The sequence below is a fragment of the Ornithorhynchus anatinus genome, chromosome 11 (genome assembly GCF_004115215.2).
Source record: "Ornithorhynchus anatinus isolate Pmale09 chromosome 11, mOrnAna1.pri.v4, whole genome shotgun sequence".
Taxonomy (NCBI): domain Eukaryota; kingdom Metazoa; phylum Chordata; class Mammalia; order Monotremata; family Ornithorhynchidae; genus Ornithorhynchus; species Ornithorhynchus anatinus.
Genome location: NC_041738.1, coordinates 49931008 through 49944839, shown reverse-complemented (window position 1 = coordinate 49944839; position 13832 = coordinate 49931008). Strand labels below are relative to the sequence as shown.

The window sequence follows — 13832 nt, the reverse complement described above, 5'->3', positions numbered from 1 at the left end:
AATCAGAGTGGACCCAGGCCATATCCCACTCAGTCTTAATCTCCATTTTACAGATGAGGGAATTGAGGCATAGAGAAGTGGAGTGACTTGTCCAAGATCATTCAGCAGAGAAGTGGCGGAGCTGGGATTAGAACCCAGGACCTTCTGACTCCCAGGCCTCTGCTCCATCCACTAGGCCGTGCTGCTTAGTCAGATGCTTGGGATTTCAGCGTCCCCAGCAGGGTTTTCCAGGCGGTCCTTTGATAGGTTGCCTCTGGGCAGGGTCATTCCTTTGGAAAGCAGGACTGGCGGAGAGGTTAATTTTACACGTTATCCTTGCAAAACTGTAAAAGTTCCAAAACCTCGAGTACAGTTGCAGGTGGACTGCAAACAGATGCACTAAACATCCTGTCCCCTATCACACGTGTACACCACACACATACACCAAAACTTATTCGCACCACAACCCTTCCGTCCTGTAACTGTTGGGCTTGAAATTTAAGAGCATCTAAACCGTGATTATTTTGTGGATCTTGTGTCCTTTCTCTGTGGGCGGCGAAGAACTCTTGAGCTCTATAAAAGCAAGCAAAAGGAGCATTAAAACCCTTCTGTTTTCCCCTCAGTGGACTGCTGGGACGGCCCTGATGGAAAGCCAATCATCTATCATGGATGGACGCGGACCACGAAGATCAAGTTCGATGATGTGGTACAGGCCATCAAAGACCATGCTTTTGTGACCTCAGAGTAGGTTTTCAGTTTTCTCTGAGACTTGTCGAGGGGGTGTGACCACAGAACAAGAATCTCAGAGATAAAGACCATCATTTCTTCACTCTCCCCTGCCCAGCCCGAGTTACCTTCAGGGAAGGCCCAGGCTTCTGGTTTGAACCCAAGATTTCCAGCAGATAGGCGAGCTGACGGATCACAGGCCTGGCTGATTTTGCACCTGAGACTATTTCTAGATGGCTCCAGACCCACTCCCCTTCCTAGCCCTGGTTCCAAAAGAGGAATAGGAAAAGGGCAGAATTGGAAGAATTCGATGTGACTCTCTCCCCGCTCATGGACTCAGCCTCCTGTTTTCCTAGAACTTGCTCAGCAGATGTTTGCTCAGTAACCAAGAGCCAGGAAACTGCCATTTCGCTCCTCCAAAATATAATGTTGGTATTTATTAAGCGCTTACTATGTGCCGAGCACTGTTCTAAGCGCTGGAAGTAATAATGTTGGTATTTGTTAAGCGCTTACTATGTGCCGAGCACTGTTCTAAGCGCTGGGGTAGATACAGGGGAATCAAGTTGTCCCTCGTGAGGCTCACGGTCTTAATCCCCATTTTACAGATGAGGTAACTGACGCACAGAGAAGTGAAATGACTTGCCCACAGTCACACAGCTGACAAGGGGCAGAGCCGAGATTCGAACCCATGACCTCTGACTCCCGAGCCCGGGCTCTTTCCACTGAGCCACGCTGCTTCTCCAAAAGCATGGTTGACATTCACTGGAGAAGATTTGTGTTTGCTTTTCAGATTTGTTTTTACGTAGTCAAAGAGTAGGTTGACTAGGGATGATAATGGAATGTGTCTGTTTATTGTTATATTGTACTCTCCCGAGCGCTTAGTACAGTGTTCTGCACACAGTAAGTGCTCAATAAGTACTACTGAATAATGATGGCATGTATTAAGCACTTAATTTGTGCCAAGAACGGTATTTTTCAGGAAGGAAAACTGGAATACTACCGTTATGGTTCTCTTTCCCTCAGTTTCCCCGTGATCCTCTCCATCGAAGAGCACTGTTGTGTGGAGCAGCAGCGCCACATGGCCAAGGTGTTCAAGGAGGTGTTTGGGGATGCCCTCCTCGTGCGGCCAACCGAGGCCAGTGCCGATCAGTTGCCGTCCCCGACCCAGCTGAAAGAGAAAATCATCATCAAGGTATGGCTCACCGTATATGTCAGTGCTCCCGGAAGCTTCCCGGCACTTTTCTTAAAAATGGCATCGGTTAGGCACTTACGACGTGCCAGGCACCGTACTAAATGCTGGAGCAGATACAAGATAATTGGTTGGACAGAGTCCGTGCCCTACTTGGGGCTCGCGGTTTTAATCCCCATTTTACCAATGAGGGAACTGAGGCACAGAGAAGTTAAGTCACTTGGTCAAGGTCACCCAGCAGATAAGTGGTGGAGCTGGGATTAGAACCCAGGTTCTCTGGCTCCCAGGTCCGTGCCCTTGCCCCCTTGCAGTAGCCAGAGGCAGGACAAGGACTAGTAAGTACTGTGGGTGTCTCCAGCAAAAGATAAGGAAGAAAATTCTGGAAATTAAAGCCCACCACTAGCATTCCTTCTGTTAGTAGGATATTAAACCCCCAGTTGATTGTTCAGCTCTTTGAAAAGATGAGAGGTTTAGGTGGGGGCGAATAGAGGGCAGGAATTTTCAGAAAGGATGGGGGCCAGGAGCGGACAGGCTTCAGACTGCTGACGAACCAGAAAGTCACCATTCAGGGTCTGTTCAGCCCTGACAGGGAGTTTTCAAATCTGGTTGGAGACCTGGGATGAGTAAGACCGGGAGTCCGGGTCACCCAGCTGTGAGGACCATCACCCCCAGGGTCCCCTTGGGCCGGGCACCTGTGGCTAGTGGATAGAAACCTTGTGAACAACAAGGCCATCAGGTATATGAAATGACCTTTTCTGGCACCGTGACCACAGACATCTTTCTCAGACCACAGTCATTGACTCCACCCCCCGGCAAACACCGGCTGAGACAGACGGTTACCTCAGACCTCACCCTTGGACACTCAGCTTTCCCCACCCCAGACTCCCACTGAATCTCTCCCCTTCTCCACTCACCACAGAAGTGATCTGGCAGCTGGAGAAAGGGCCGGGCTGCCGGATATCCTCAGGGAAAAGGAGGGCCGCAGGGGAACGAGACCGAGGGCGTGAAGATTGGGTGGGAGGGAATGGACACTCGAGACTTGGATTCTACCAAGAATGGTGGAATAGTGACCGAGGAAGGCTGAGGGAATTGTCTGCTCTAGATGTGTTTGGAGAGAAAAGGAGGCAGGGACCTTTTAGAAGGGCTTTAAGCAGGGCAAGGGAACCGAGTCCCGCGGCGCCTTCCGGCCTGAGGCTTTTGAGCAGAGGTCAGTCAGTCAGTTGTCTTCATTGAGTGCTTACCATGTACAGAGCACGGTACTGAGCTCTTGGGAGAGTACAAGAGAACAATAAGCAGACGGATTCCGTGCCCATAACGAGCTTTCGGTCTAGAGGGGGAGTCAGACATTAAAATTACATAAATAAATTACATTCCCGTGAATGCCAGTGGTCTAAGTTCCGACTGGGACAATGGCTCGGAAAGGTCAACTGAAAATGTGTCTCCATCTAGAAGATTGACATTTCAGGAAATTCTGGGGCAGCTGTTTGGATTTCCTGTCACCCCACACCACCCCCTTTCACCACAATAGGTTTTCCGAAAAGGTCCTAATTATAGACACCTTTGGGTGGGCAATCTGTCGTAGGCCCGGCGTCAATTGGCCACTGGAGGTACTGATACCAGTGAGAACCAAATCATTGTTTATTTGGTGACTGCATTTGAGGCATCGAGATGGTCTAGAGGAAGTTTTAGAACCTGAGCTGAGGGCAGGCGATCCATTTGCTTTTGCTTCTGACTGAAGGTGCTCAATCAGTATTGGTGACGGGTGGGTGGATGACAATTTTCTCCCAAGAGATTTTCCTTCCCTTACCAGCTTGGTTATGTCATGCCCCTACTGCTGGTCTCTGACTGGACTAAATGAAGGAAACCCTACGGCAGATTCTCATTTTAATCGTCCTGGGATTTGCATTTGTTAATCTGAAAATGGGTTTTCCTGAAATCATTTTTTGGGTATGGTATTCATTAAGTTCTTTGGGGCAAATACTGTACCAAACGCTTGGGGAAGTACAATCTAACAGAATTGGTAGATTCATTCCCTGCCCAAAACCGCCTCCACAGTTGAGCCTGCATGGGCCTGGTTTGGAATGAGCAGAGTTCTCGACTGGATGCCGCTCTCCAGACTATAAGTTCCTTTTGGGCAGGAAACATGTCTACCAACTCTGTCGAATTGTATTTTCCCAAGCATTTCATACAGTGCTCCGCACGCAGTAAGCACTTGATAAATAACACTGATTGATGGATTCCACACTTCTGGGATTTGTACCCAGAGGCCCAGCCAGGTTGAGCCACAGTTAGGTGTGTGGGGGAGAAGGGAAAGATGTGATTGTCATGTGCGGTTTGCCTAGCAGGCTTCTGGGGACGTAAAATTGTTCTCTGCACGATTTGTCTGCACGATCCTTGTGTGCTTGGTGTCGTGGGCCCCGGCTTTGTAGGGGCCAGAGTCCAACTCACCCTGCTCATCCCTCGGTGACCAAGCTCTGGCCGAGGCAGGGATCTGTCTTCAAAGCTGTCTGAAATTGTTCTAAAATTTCTATATTGGCTTCATAAATAGAATATGTAAAGGCACGCTCCTTTTCTGTCCCCAAAACTGAGGTGTTTGCTTCTAGATCTTGGCTAGCTTGTCAGCGTGGGCCAAGTAGGGAAGTGTTTTCAGTTCCTGTTGGTAATGATAGTGGAAAGCAGCATTTCCAGTGATTCGGGGGAGAGGGAGACCCCCAGAGGGAACAGTGTGGGGGTTGGCGGTCAGTATTCCGTATTCCTTGTCTCCTCCTCGTTGGTGCTTGCCTTGTGAGGCCTCCTGTGCTATCACACACTAGTCATTGTGCTTTATCCTTTAGAATCTAGATATGTCCCAAACAGGGGGGCCGGCTTGTGTGAGGGACAGCATGGAGTGGGCCTTCAGCAGGCGGGAGAATATCACTAAAAGAAAACAAGGGAAACATTTCTCTCTGACAGAGCAGTTGTGCACTCCGGGGAAAAGCTGAAACAAATGCAGTCTTTGAGCTGGAGGGAGATAGGTGCCTGCTTCCTTCAAGGCAGAGGAAGGGTTCCCACCCATGTAATTCTTGCCTCAGTGTGTGACCCTGTGTTTGTTCTGTTCTTAGCATAAAAAGCTGGGCCCAAGAGGAGATGTGGATGTCAACGTAGAAGACAAGAAAGAAGAGAAGAAGCAACAAGGGGAACTGTACATGTGGGATTCCATAGATCAGGTACAATTGAAGTTGATTTCATTGTGAATCAAGATGTCCTGTAAAGAAAATATTATGGGGTGAAGAATCTTTCCTATCAGTCCTGAGGTGGGAAGAAGCTCTAAGGCAGCTGAGGCTTAAGGAAGAAGGGAACTGTGAGGCTGATGTCTTTTCCAGTAGGTGGGAGGACTCAGGGATCATTCATTCCCAGGCATGGAGAGAAGAAGACCCTCCTTCCTCATTCCCTCCAGGGTATCCAAGGCCACTGATTGTGGCAGCTGTTTAGGCACCTCTGGTGAAGAGACGGTTGTGTCTTAGGGCACAACCACCAAGTAGGCGGGGCCTCTGACTAGGCTTGTCCCATGATCCAAAATCTTGGCTCCACGGCACAAACCTGTGAAGGTGTGTTTCAGTCAGCCCAAACCCCCTGCTGCATCCCTTCCCCCAGGCTGGAATAATAATAATAATAATAATTACTGTATTTGTTAAGTGCTTACTCATCCCCGTTTTCCAGATGAGGGAACTTGGGCACAGGGAAGTTAAATGACTCGCCCAAGGTCATACAGCAGATAAGTTGCAGAGCCAGGATTAGAACCCACATCCTCTGCCTCCCAAGCCCGTGCTCTTGCCACTAAGCCACGCTGCTTGGCTGACCCGTGGAATACCATGTTGGATGTAGACTTCTTAACTTTTCTTTTCTTGAATGGTATTCAAGTGCTTACTATATAATGTTGGTATTTGTTAAGCGCTTACTATATGCAGAGCACTGTTCTAAGTGCTGGGGCAGTTACAGGGTAATCAGTTTGTCCCACGCGAGGCTCACAGATAATCCCCATTTTACAGATGAGGTAACTGAGGCACAGAGAAGTTAAATGACTTGCCCACAGTCACACAGCTGACGAGTGGCAGAGCCGGGAGTCGAACCCATGACCTCTGATTCTGAAACCCACGCTCTTTTCACTGAGCCACACTGCTTCTCCGCCAGGCACTGTACTAACTGGGGCATTTGTTGAATGCCTACTGTGCGCCAGGCACTGTATTAACACTGGGATGAGTACAAACAAATTGGGATGGGGACAGTTCCTGTCGCACATGGGGCTCCCAGTCTCAATCCCCATTTTACAGATAAGGAAACCGAGGCACAGAGAAGTGAAGCAACTTGCCCGAGGGCACACAGCAGACAAGTGGCAGAGCTGGGGTTAGAACTCACGACCTTCTGACTCCCAGGCCCGTGCCCTATCCACTACGCCGTGCGGCTTCTCTGTACTAAGCACTGGGGTAGATACAAGATAGTTGGGCTGCCCAGAGCGTCTGTCCCGCGGTGGGCTCTTAATCCCCATTTTGCAAATGAGATAACTGAGGCACAGAGAAGTTAGGTGATTTGGCCGTGTTCACACAGCAAAGTGGCAGAGAATTAGAATCCAGGTCCGCTGACTCCCAGGCCCATCCTCATTCCACTAGGCCACGCTGCTTCTCTCAGGGTGTCTGCTTCCTTCTTAAGAAGACTGATAATGCTGGTCTTGTGTTCTAGAAATGGTATCGGCATTATTGTGCCATCGCAGATGAGAAGCTTTCTTTCAGTGACGATATAGAGCAGAGCGCGGAGGAAGATACCCCAAAGGTCTGTAGTCTCTTCTCCTCCTCCCATTCACTTACACTGTTCCTTTGGAATCCGATTCGTTTCAGCACGGGTTTGGACGTGTACACCGGGGTTCACCTTGTCCCTGTTCTTCCTCTGTTCCCTGGGTTGGATCACTTCCAACTTGGGAGTAAAGATAGAGAAGGAAATCATCCTTCTACAGTTCCGGGACAAATTTGAAATGCCGTAAAAGTCATGGGAGAAAATTGAAATTGCGGTCAAGCTTCTGCTAAATCAATCAATCGGGGATATTTGTTGAGCGCTTACTAGGTGCAGAGCACTGTACTAAGCGCTTGGGAGAGCCCATAGACAAGAGAGCATAACTATAGTTTGACTCCAATATGTGACACTGTCCATCTCTTAAAGCGTCACCCTACACCCCCACCATCTACCTTTCAACAAGAATAACAGTCATCAGTGCCTACTTGCTGGGCACCTCAAAACTCCCATCAGCTGCACTGCTCTTTTGGTGGGAGGAAAGGAAGGTTCCCTGTCCTCTCAGTTGTAGAATTGGGGAAGTGGAATGGCTTATCCCAAGGTACAGATTTAACTCCTAGAAGATGATGATGATGGTGTTTGTTAAGCACTTACTATGTGCCGGGCACTGTTTTAAGCGCTGAGCGCTGTTTTAAAGATAGTGGAGTGGTTGCAGGGACCCTCCCGCCCCCACCATCCATCCTTCCCTGCTGAGTTATTCTGTCTCTTCAGGCCCCACTTTAGGTCTTGGAATTTGGTGGTCTATGTGGGAAAAGCTAGGAATTACATCCCATCTCCCATCTGGGGGTGCAGCCAAAAGTCAAGCCACTTTAAAAGAATCACGTTAACATCTGTGTGCATTTTCTATGTGGCCGAAGGAGCTGGCAAAGATCTTTGTTCAGGGGAAGGGAAAACACTAGGTTAGAAACAGACTCCAGTTTGAATTGTTTCAAGATTTTGAGGAGTTTGTTGAAAACGGGCATAAATTCCTCCATAATGGAGACTTTGTCCTCATTACAGCACTCATCCAGGCCGGGTTAGAAAACCAGGAAAAGACTGTAACTTTCTGTGGATTCACTCGATGGAAATATTAAGTCTAATGGGAAATTCCCCCACTGAAATTTGAAAAGTCACTGATGCTGGGAAGAGGCTGCTTGTCTCAAGGAAAATTGGGATGTTTGCCTGCCAGTGCTTTTTAGGGTTTAATTGTGGTCCAAGTTGATTATGCTTTCTGAGTTTTTCCATCATCCAAAACGGAGTGGAACGAATGAGTCCAGACCTATGGAAATCAGGAGTTGGACAGTTAATTAAGGAGCTACTCGACTTGATTACCTCAGCCCCACAGGCAAGCCACGAGATGCCTTTCCTAGGATTGGGCGTGCAAAGGATCGGGGCAATTGTTACAGCAGGCCATCAGAAGGAGAGGGTCTGGGCAGAGTTGTAAAGAAAAAATTTTGAACTCTTTTTGTGATATAGGATGTGGCCCAGACTGATCTGCATTTTGGCGAAAAGTGGTTTCATAAGAGGATGGAGAAGAGGACAAGTGCTGAGAAGCTGCTCCAGGAATACTGCGCGGAAACGGGGAGCAAAGACGGAACCTTCCTAGTCCGTGAAAGTGAAACGTATCCCAATGACTACACGCTGTCATTCTGGTATAACTTAGCGTTTCCCCTTCCCTCATTTTGAAATGGCTTCTTTTTTCCTTCATCTCTTCAAAGCTAAAGAAGCTGGAAAAGATGTAGAATTCTGCTTTAGGATATGATCTAGGTTTTCCCGTAATCCATCCTGGGTCCCCCAGACCTTCTCTAGACTGGATAAAGGGGCTGGGGGGGGTGGGGGGTGGGGTGAGGGGGAGGTGGATACAGTCTGCCAAGCGTTCAGTCACGTGTGTGTCTGTGTGTGTGTGTGTGTGTGTTGGTCAGAGGGAAGGTGGTTTCCTGACTGAAACCCCATCCGCCTCAGAGCTCCCATGGGCAGCAGCGACTGCACTTGCCCATCTACTCCTCCCCCCATCAGCCCATGGGCCAGACTACCGGTGCCTCCATAGTTGTGGAAGCTGGGCAGCCAGCAAAGTGGAAATCACGACTTGCCAAGGTGTGGAGCCCAAGGCCAGAGAAGGAGTCCGTGTCTAGAAGATAAAGAAGCCCCTCTTCTAGTTGGGGAGAGGAGCCGAGCGGCTGCTCTGCCTGTGGCTCTGCGGTCCCCTTCTCTAGACGCAAAGCTCGTTGTGGGCGGGGAATGTGTCTGTTTATTGTCGTATTGTACTCTCCCCAGTGCTCGATATGGTGCTTGAATAAATGAATGAATGAATGGATGCTTTGAGTGCTCAGGCTGGAGGGACTGGGGCAGATGCCACAGCCTGCACTGCCCACCTGGGCTTGGGACCACTGGGGCTGCCTTTCCAAGTGCTTAGTACAGTGCTCTGCACACAGTAAGCGCTCAATAAATACAATTGAATGAATGAATGAATGAATGTGCCCCGATTGATCCTCGTAGAACAAAGCTCCTTTCTTCTGTGGACTTGACTCTTGTGGGAACAGAATCTGTTTGGGTGCTGAGATAAGGAGCCCCTAAGAGTTGATGGTATTTATTTAGCACTCTAAATGTGCTAAAGCACTCTGCTAAGTGCTGGGGTAGGTACAGATAATCGATTCAGACACAGTCATTCAGTGATCAGTGATATTTATTAAGTGTTTTCTCTGTGCAGATCGCTGTACTAACCCCCTGGGAGAGCACAGTGCAATATAGTTGGTAGACCCAAGCCCTGCCTACAAGGAATTATAATAATAGTAATAATGTTGGTATTTGTTAAGCGCTTCCTATGTGCAGGGCACTGTTCTAAGCACTGGGGTAGATACAGGGTCATCAGGTTGTCCCACGTGAGGCTTACAGTCTCAATCCCCATTTTCCAGATGAGGGAACTGAGACACCGAGAAGTGAAGGGACTTGCCCAAGGTCACACAGCTGACAAGTGGCAGAGCCGGGATTCGAACCCATGACCTCTGACTCCCAAGCCCGGGCTCTTTCCACTGAGCCACGCTGCTTCTCTAATTACAGGGTAGTGGAAGAGTTCCTGTGCCACATGAGGCTCATGGGCCAAGAGGTGGGGAGAGCAGGTATTTTATCCCCATTTTACAGATGAGGAAACGAGCACAGAGAAGTCAAGCGATTGGCCCTAAATTACGCAGCAGATTGGTGACAGTGTGGGCCAGTGACAGAACTAGGATTAGAAGCCAGACCTCCTGACCCCCAGTGATTTCGGGGAAGGACCGATAACCCAGCCGACTGGCTCTTTACACCAGAACTAGGCACAAATAGTCCCCCAAAAGATCACCTTTACAATCTCACATTTCCTCCTGCCTTCGCCATATTTCTACTTGGATGTCCCGTCGACACCTTAAACGTAACGTGTCTAAAACAGAATCCTTCATCTTCCACCTAAGCCCTGTCCTCTCCCATACTTATCAATCACTGTAGGCAGCACCACTCTCTCTCTAGCTCCCAAACTTGTAACGGTTCGAATCCCGGCTCGGCCACTTGTCAGCTGTGTGACTTTGGGCAAGTCACTTCACTTCTCGGTGCCTCAGTTACCTCGTCTGTAAAATGGGGATTAAGACTGTGAGCCCCACGTGGGACAACCTGATTCCCCTGTGTCTATCCCAGCGCTTAGAACAGTGCTCGGCACATAGTAAGCGCTTAACAAATACCAACGTTATTATTATTATCATCCTCAACTCTCTCATTCGACCCACATATTTAATCTGTCACCAAATCCTCTCGGTTATACCGTCACAACATGGCTGAAATCTGCCCTTTCCTCTCATCCGAGCAATTATTTTGCTGATCCGAGCACTTATCCTCTCCCGCCTTGATTACTGCGCCAACCTCCTTGCTGGCCTCCCTGCCTCTTGTCTCTCCCCACTCCAGTCCATACTTCACTCTCTGCCCGGGTCGTTTTTCTACAGAAACGTTCAGTCCACGTTTCCTCGCTCCTCAGGGACCTCCAGGGGTTGCCCAGTCACCCGCGCATCAAACAGAAACTCCTTACCATTGGCTTTAAAGCACTCAATCAGTTCTTCCCTTCCTACGTTTCCTCGCCGATCTCCTAATACAAACCAGCTCACACACTTTGCTCTTGTAACGCAAAGTCTTCTATCTCGTCGTTGGCCTCTTGTCTAAGTCCTCCCTCTCTCCTGGATCTCCCTCCCACTTCTTATGTGATAGACCACCACTCTCCCTACCTTTAGAAACTTTCCTGATATCACATCTCCAAGAAGCTTTCCCCTACTAAACCCTCATTTCCCCTATTCTCTCACTCCCTTCTGTTTCACCTTTGCACTTGCATCTGTACCCATTAAGCACTTGAAACTCACACCACCTTTAAACTCGCAGCTCTTATGTACGTATCCGTAATTTGTTTTAATATCTGTTACCCTTCTGGACTACAAGCTCCTGACGGGGGAGGGAACGGGTTTACCAACTCTGTTGTATTGTGTTCTCCCAAATGCCTAGTACAGTAATAATAATAATAATAATAATTTTGGCATTTAAGTGCTTACTATGTGCCAAGCACTGTTCTAAGCGCTGGGTAGATACAAGGTAATTAGGTTGTCCCACGTGGGGCTCGCAGTCTTAATCCCCATTTTACAGATGCGGTAACTGAGGCACACAGAGAAGTTAAGTGATGTGCCCAAAGTCGCACAGCTGATAAGTGGCAGAGCGGGGATTAGAACCCACGACCTCTGACTTTAAAGCCCGTGCTCTTTCCACTGAGTCACGCTGCTTACTCTGCACACACTAAGCACTCGATAAATATCACTGATTAATTGCCTAAGGCAGTAAGCGCGGCTCAGCTCGTTTAGCCAAACTGTCAGTTATTCAGCTTGGCCTGAAGTTGGCCCAAATCCAGGATCATTCGGAAGATTGCAGAATGGAATTCTTTCCCACCATCATCACTCATGTTTTCAAATCATCAGCAACACGGACTGCTGTGTGCAGAGCACTTTATTAGCACAAGGTACTGGTAAAAGATATACTCGAGGGGTTTACAATTTAAGCAGACCCAAATTTCCAACATAGAGTAGGTGAAAGAGTAATGTTGCGGATATGAAAGATTATTATAAAAATAGGTCATCAAAGGGATTAATTGAGATGCCCGTGATGACAGGGCTGGGAAAGTGGGGATGAGTTGGGGAATGGTTCGTGGGGAAAGTGCTTTCCTAGATGGATTTTGCAGATGGGGAAGGAGATGACTGTTGGATTTGATTGGGAAGGGATTGACGTGTGAGCAGTGGGTCAGAGAAGGGAGACTTGAGAATGAGGCACAGTTAGAAGATCCGTTTGGGTGGAGCGCGAGCTGGTATGTGGTGGGATAAGAGAGTGATAGGTAAGAAATAGAGTAATATCTGTGAGGCTTAGCCTAAGGGAGGTCATTGGAGATCTTGGTGAGCAATAGCAGTGGAGTGAAGGGAGTGAAAACCAGATAAAAGAAGTCAGCCAGTCAATCGGTAATATGTATTGAGCGTCTGTTATCTGTGCCGAACACTGAACCAGGCACTTGGGAAGAGAGTTAGTGGAAGGCAAAGACAGAGGCTAAGTACTGCCCTGTAGAGGAATTTGGACAGAAATGAGAACAGGGAGCTGGGATGATGGCTGGAGGGATTGCTAGGGTCAAGGAATGACTTCTGCAATTTGGGGAAGATGTATGCTCGTGGGAAGGTAATCATTTATTAATATAAATTACTAAAGTCTGTCTCCACTCTAGACTATAAGTTCAGTGTGGGCAGGGAATGTGTTTACCAACTCTGTTGCATTCAGTTCTCCCAAACTCTTAATACAGTGCTCTGCACACAGTAAGTGGTCAGTAAATACCACTCACTGATTGATTGGATGGAGCCAAAGCAGAATGAGTGGTTAAGTGAGCGGGCAGAATTGGTGCCAGTGTTCTTAAGCAGTGAATTGTTGGGTTCCGACCTTTACCGATGAAGGCCAATGGGGGAAGCGAGGAAGTAATGGAACTAAAAGCAGCACCAATCGTCCTCCCCTCCCTCCCCTTCCCACCCTCGCAGGAGATCGGGCCGAGTCCAGCACTGCCGCATTCGGTCCATCGTAGAGGGCGGCATCATGAAGTACTACCTGACTGACAACCTCATGTTCAGCAGCATCTACGACTTGATCCAACACTATCGGGAGGCCCACCTGCGGTGTGCCGAGTTCGAGCTGCGCCTGACCGATCCGGTGCCCAAACCTAACCCGCATGAATCTAAACCGTACGTCCCCCTGGGTCCTGTGGAGTTCAGGTCTTCGGTCAGACCTACGGGGGAGGAGGGCTCATAATTTTAGTCTGTCCAGAGCCCGCCGCTGAGGCTAGGGTGGTGGACGCATGTAAGCCCGGTGTGGGCGGGGATCGTCTCTGTTGCTGAATTGTACTTTCCAAGCACTTAGTACAGTGCTCTGCACACAGTAAGTGCTCAGTAAAATTTGATTGAATAAAGTGATTGAATGAGGAACAGATTCTTTTACTGGGGAAAATTATGAACTTTTAACTCTGTGATTGGCGAGGGCTAAGAGACTTTAGCAAGTGAGCTCTGTGTTAAAGGCCCCTGAAGAAGATTCTCTTTTAATTCTCCAGGGGTCATTTTTAGTCTTACCCAGCACCTTCCCAACAGCAACCTGTTTTTTCTTTTTAATTAACAACCGCCAAAGCTCCAGGCTTCATTTTCTTTTCATTTGGGCAGAGCAGCATACTGTCCTCTGCTGTTAGAGTCCCTCGTTATTGTTCACCTTGAAAACAAAAGGGAAAATCAGCTTTGGCTTTGTAATGAGAATATCGGAAATGGGGAGAAACACAGTCCGGAGAGTGATTTTTGAAATGTGGGTTGCTATTGAACGTATCCTAAATTATACCTGCAGTATCTCCCTCTTTGTTACAATGCAGCAGGTGTCCTCTGTGTTTTTTCCCTCTGTGCTCCCCTCCAGGCTCCTATCCCTGAAAACCCCTAGTAACCGCACACCGCATTTGCCAAACGTGCAACTCAGTCGCCGCACTTTTGCAGGAACCAGCCTGGCTGCTTTAGTGTCGTGTTATGTAAAGATGAGCCGATTTAGTCTGCATTGCCGTACGCGGGCAAGCTCTGCT

At 48.5% G+C, this 13832-nt stretch overlaps 1 protein-coding gene across 1 annotated transcript in view; it reads left to right on the top strand.

Moving 5' to 3' along the window:
* PLCG2 (phospholipase C gamma 2) overlaps positions 1-13832 on the top strand; it is a 125994-nt gene that overhangs the window by 73448 nt on the left and 38714 nt on the right. Inside the window, exons 13-18 of the mRNA XM_029075533.2 lie at positions 603-723; positions 1729-1897; positions 4996-5100; positions 6611-6700; positions 8171-8346; positions 12763-12963. Of these exons, the coding sequence (XP_028931366.1) occupies positions 603-723; positions 1729-1897; positions 4996-5100; positions 6611-6700; positions 8171-8346; positions 12763-12963 (862 nt within the window). The remainder of the gene's footprint in view (positions 1-602; positions 724-1728; positions 1898-4995; positions 5101-6610; positions 6701-8170; positions 8347-12762; positions 12964-13832) is intronic.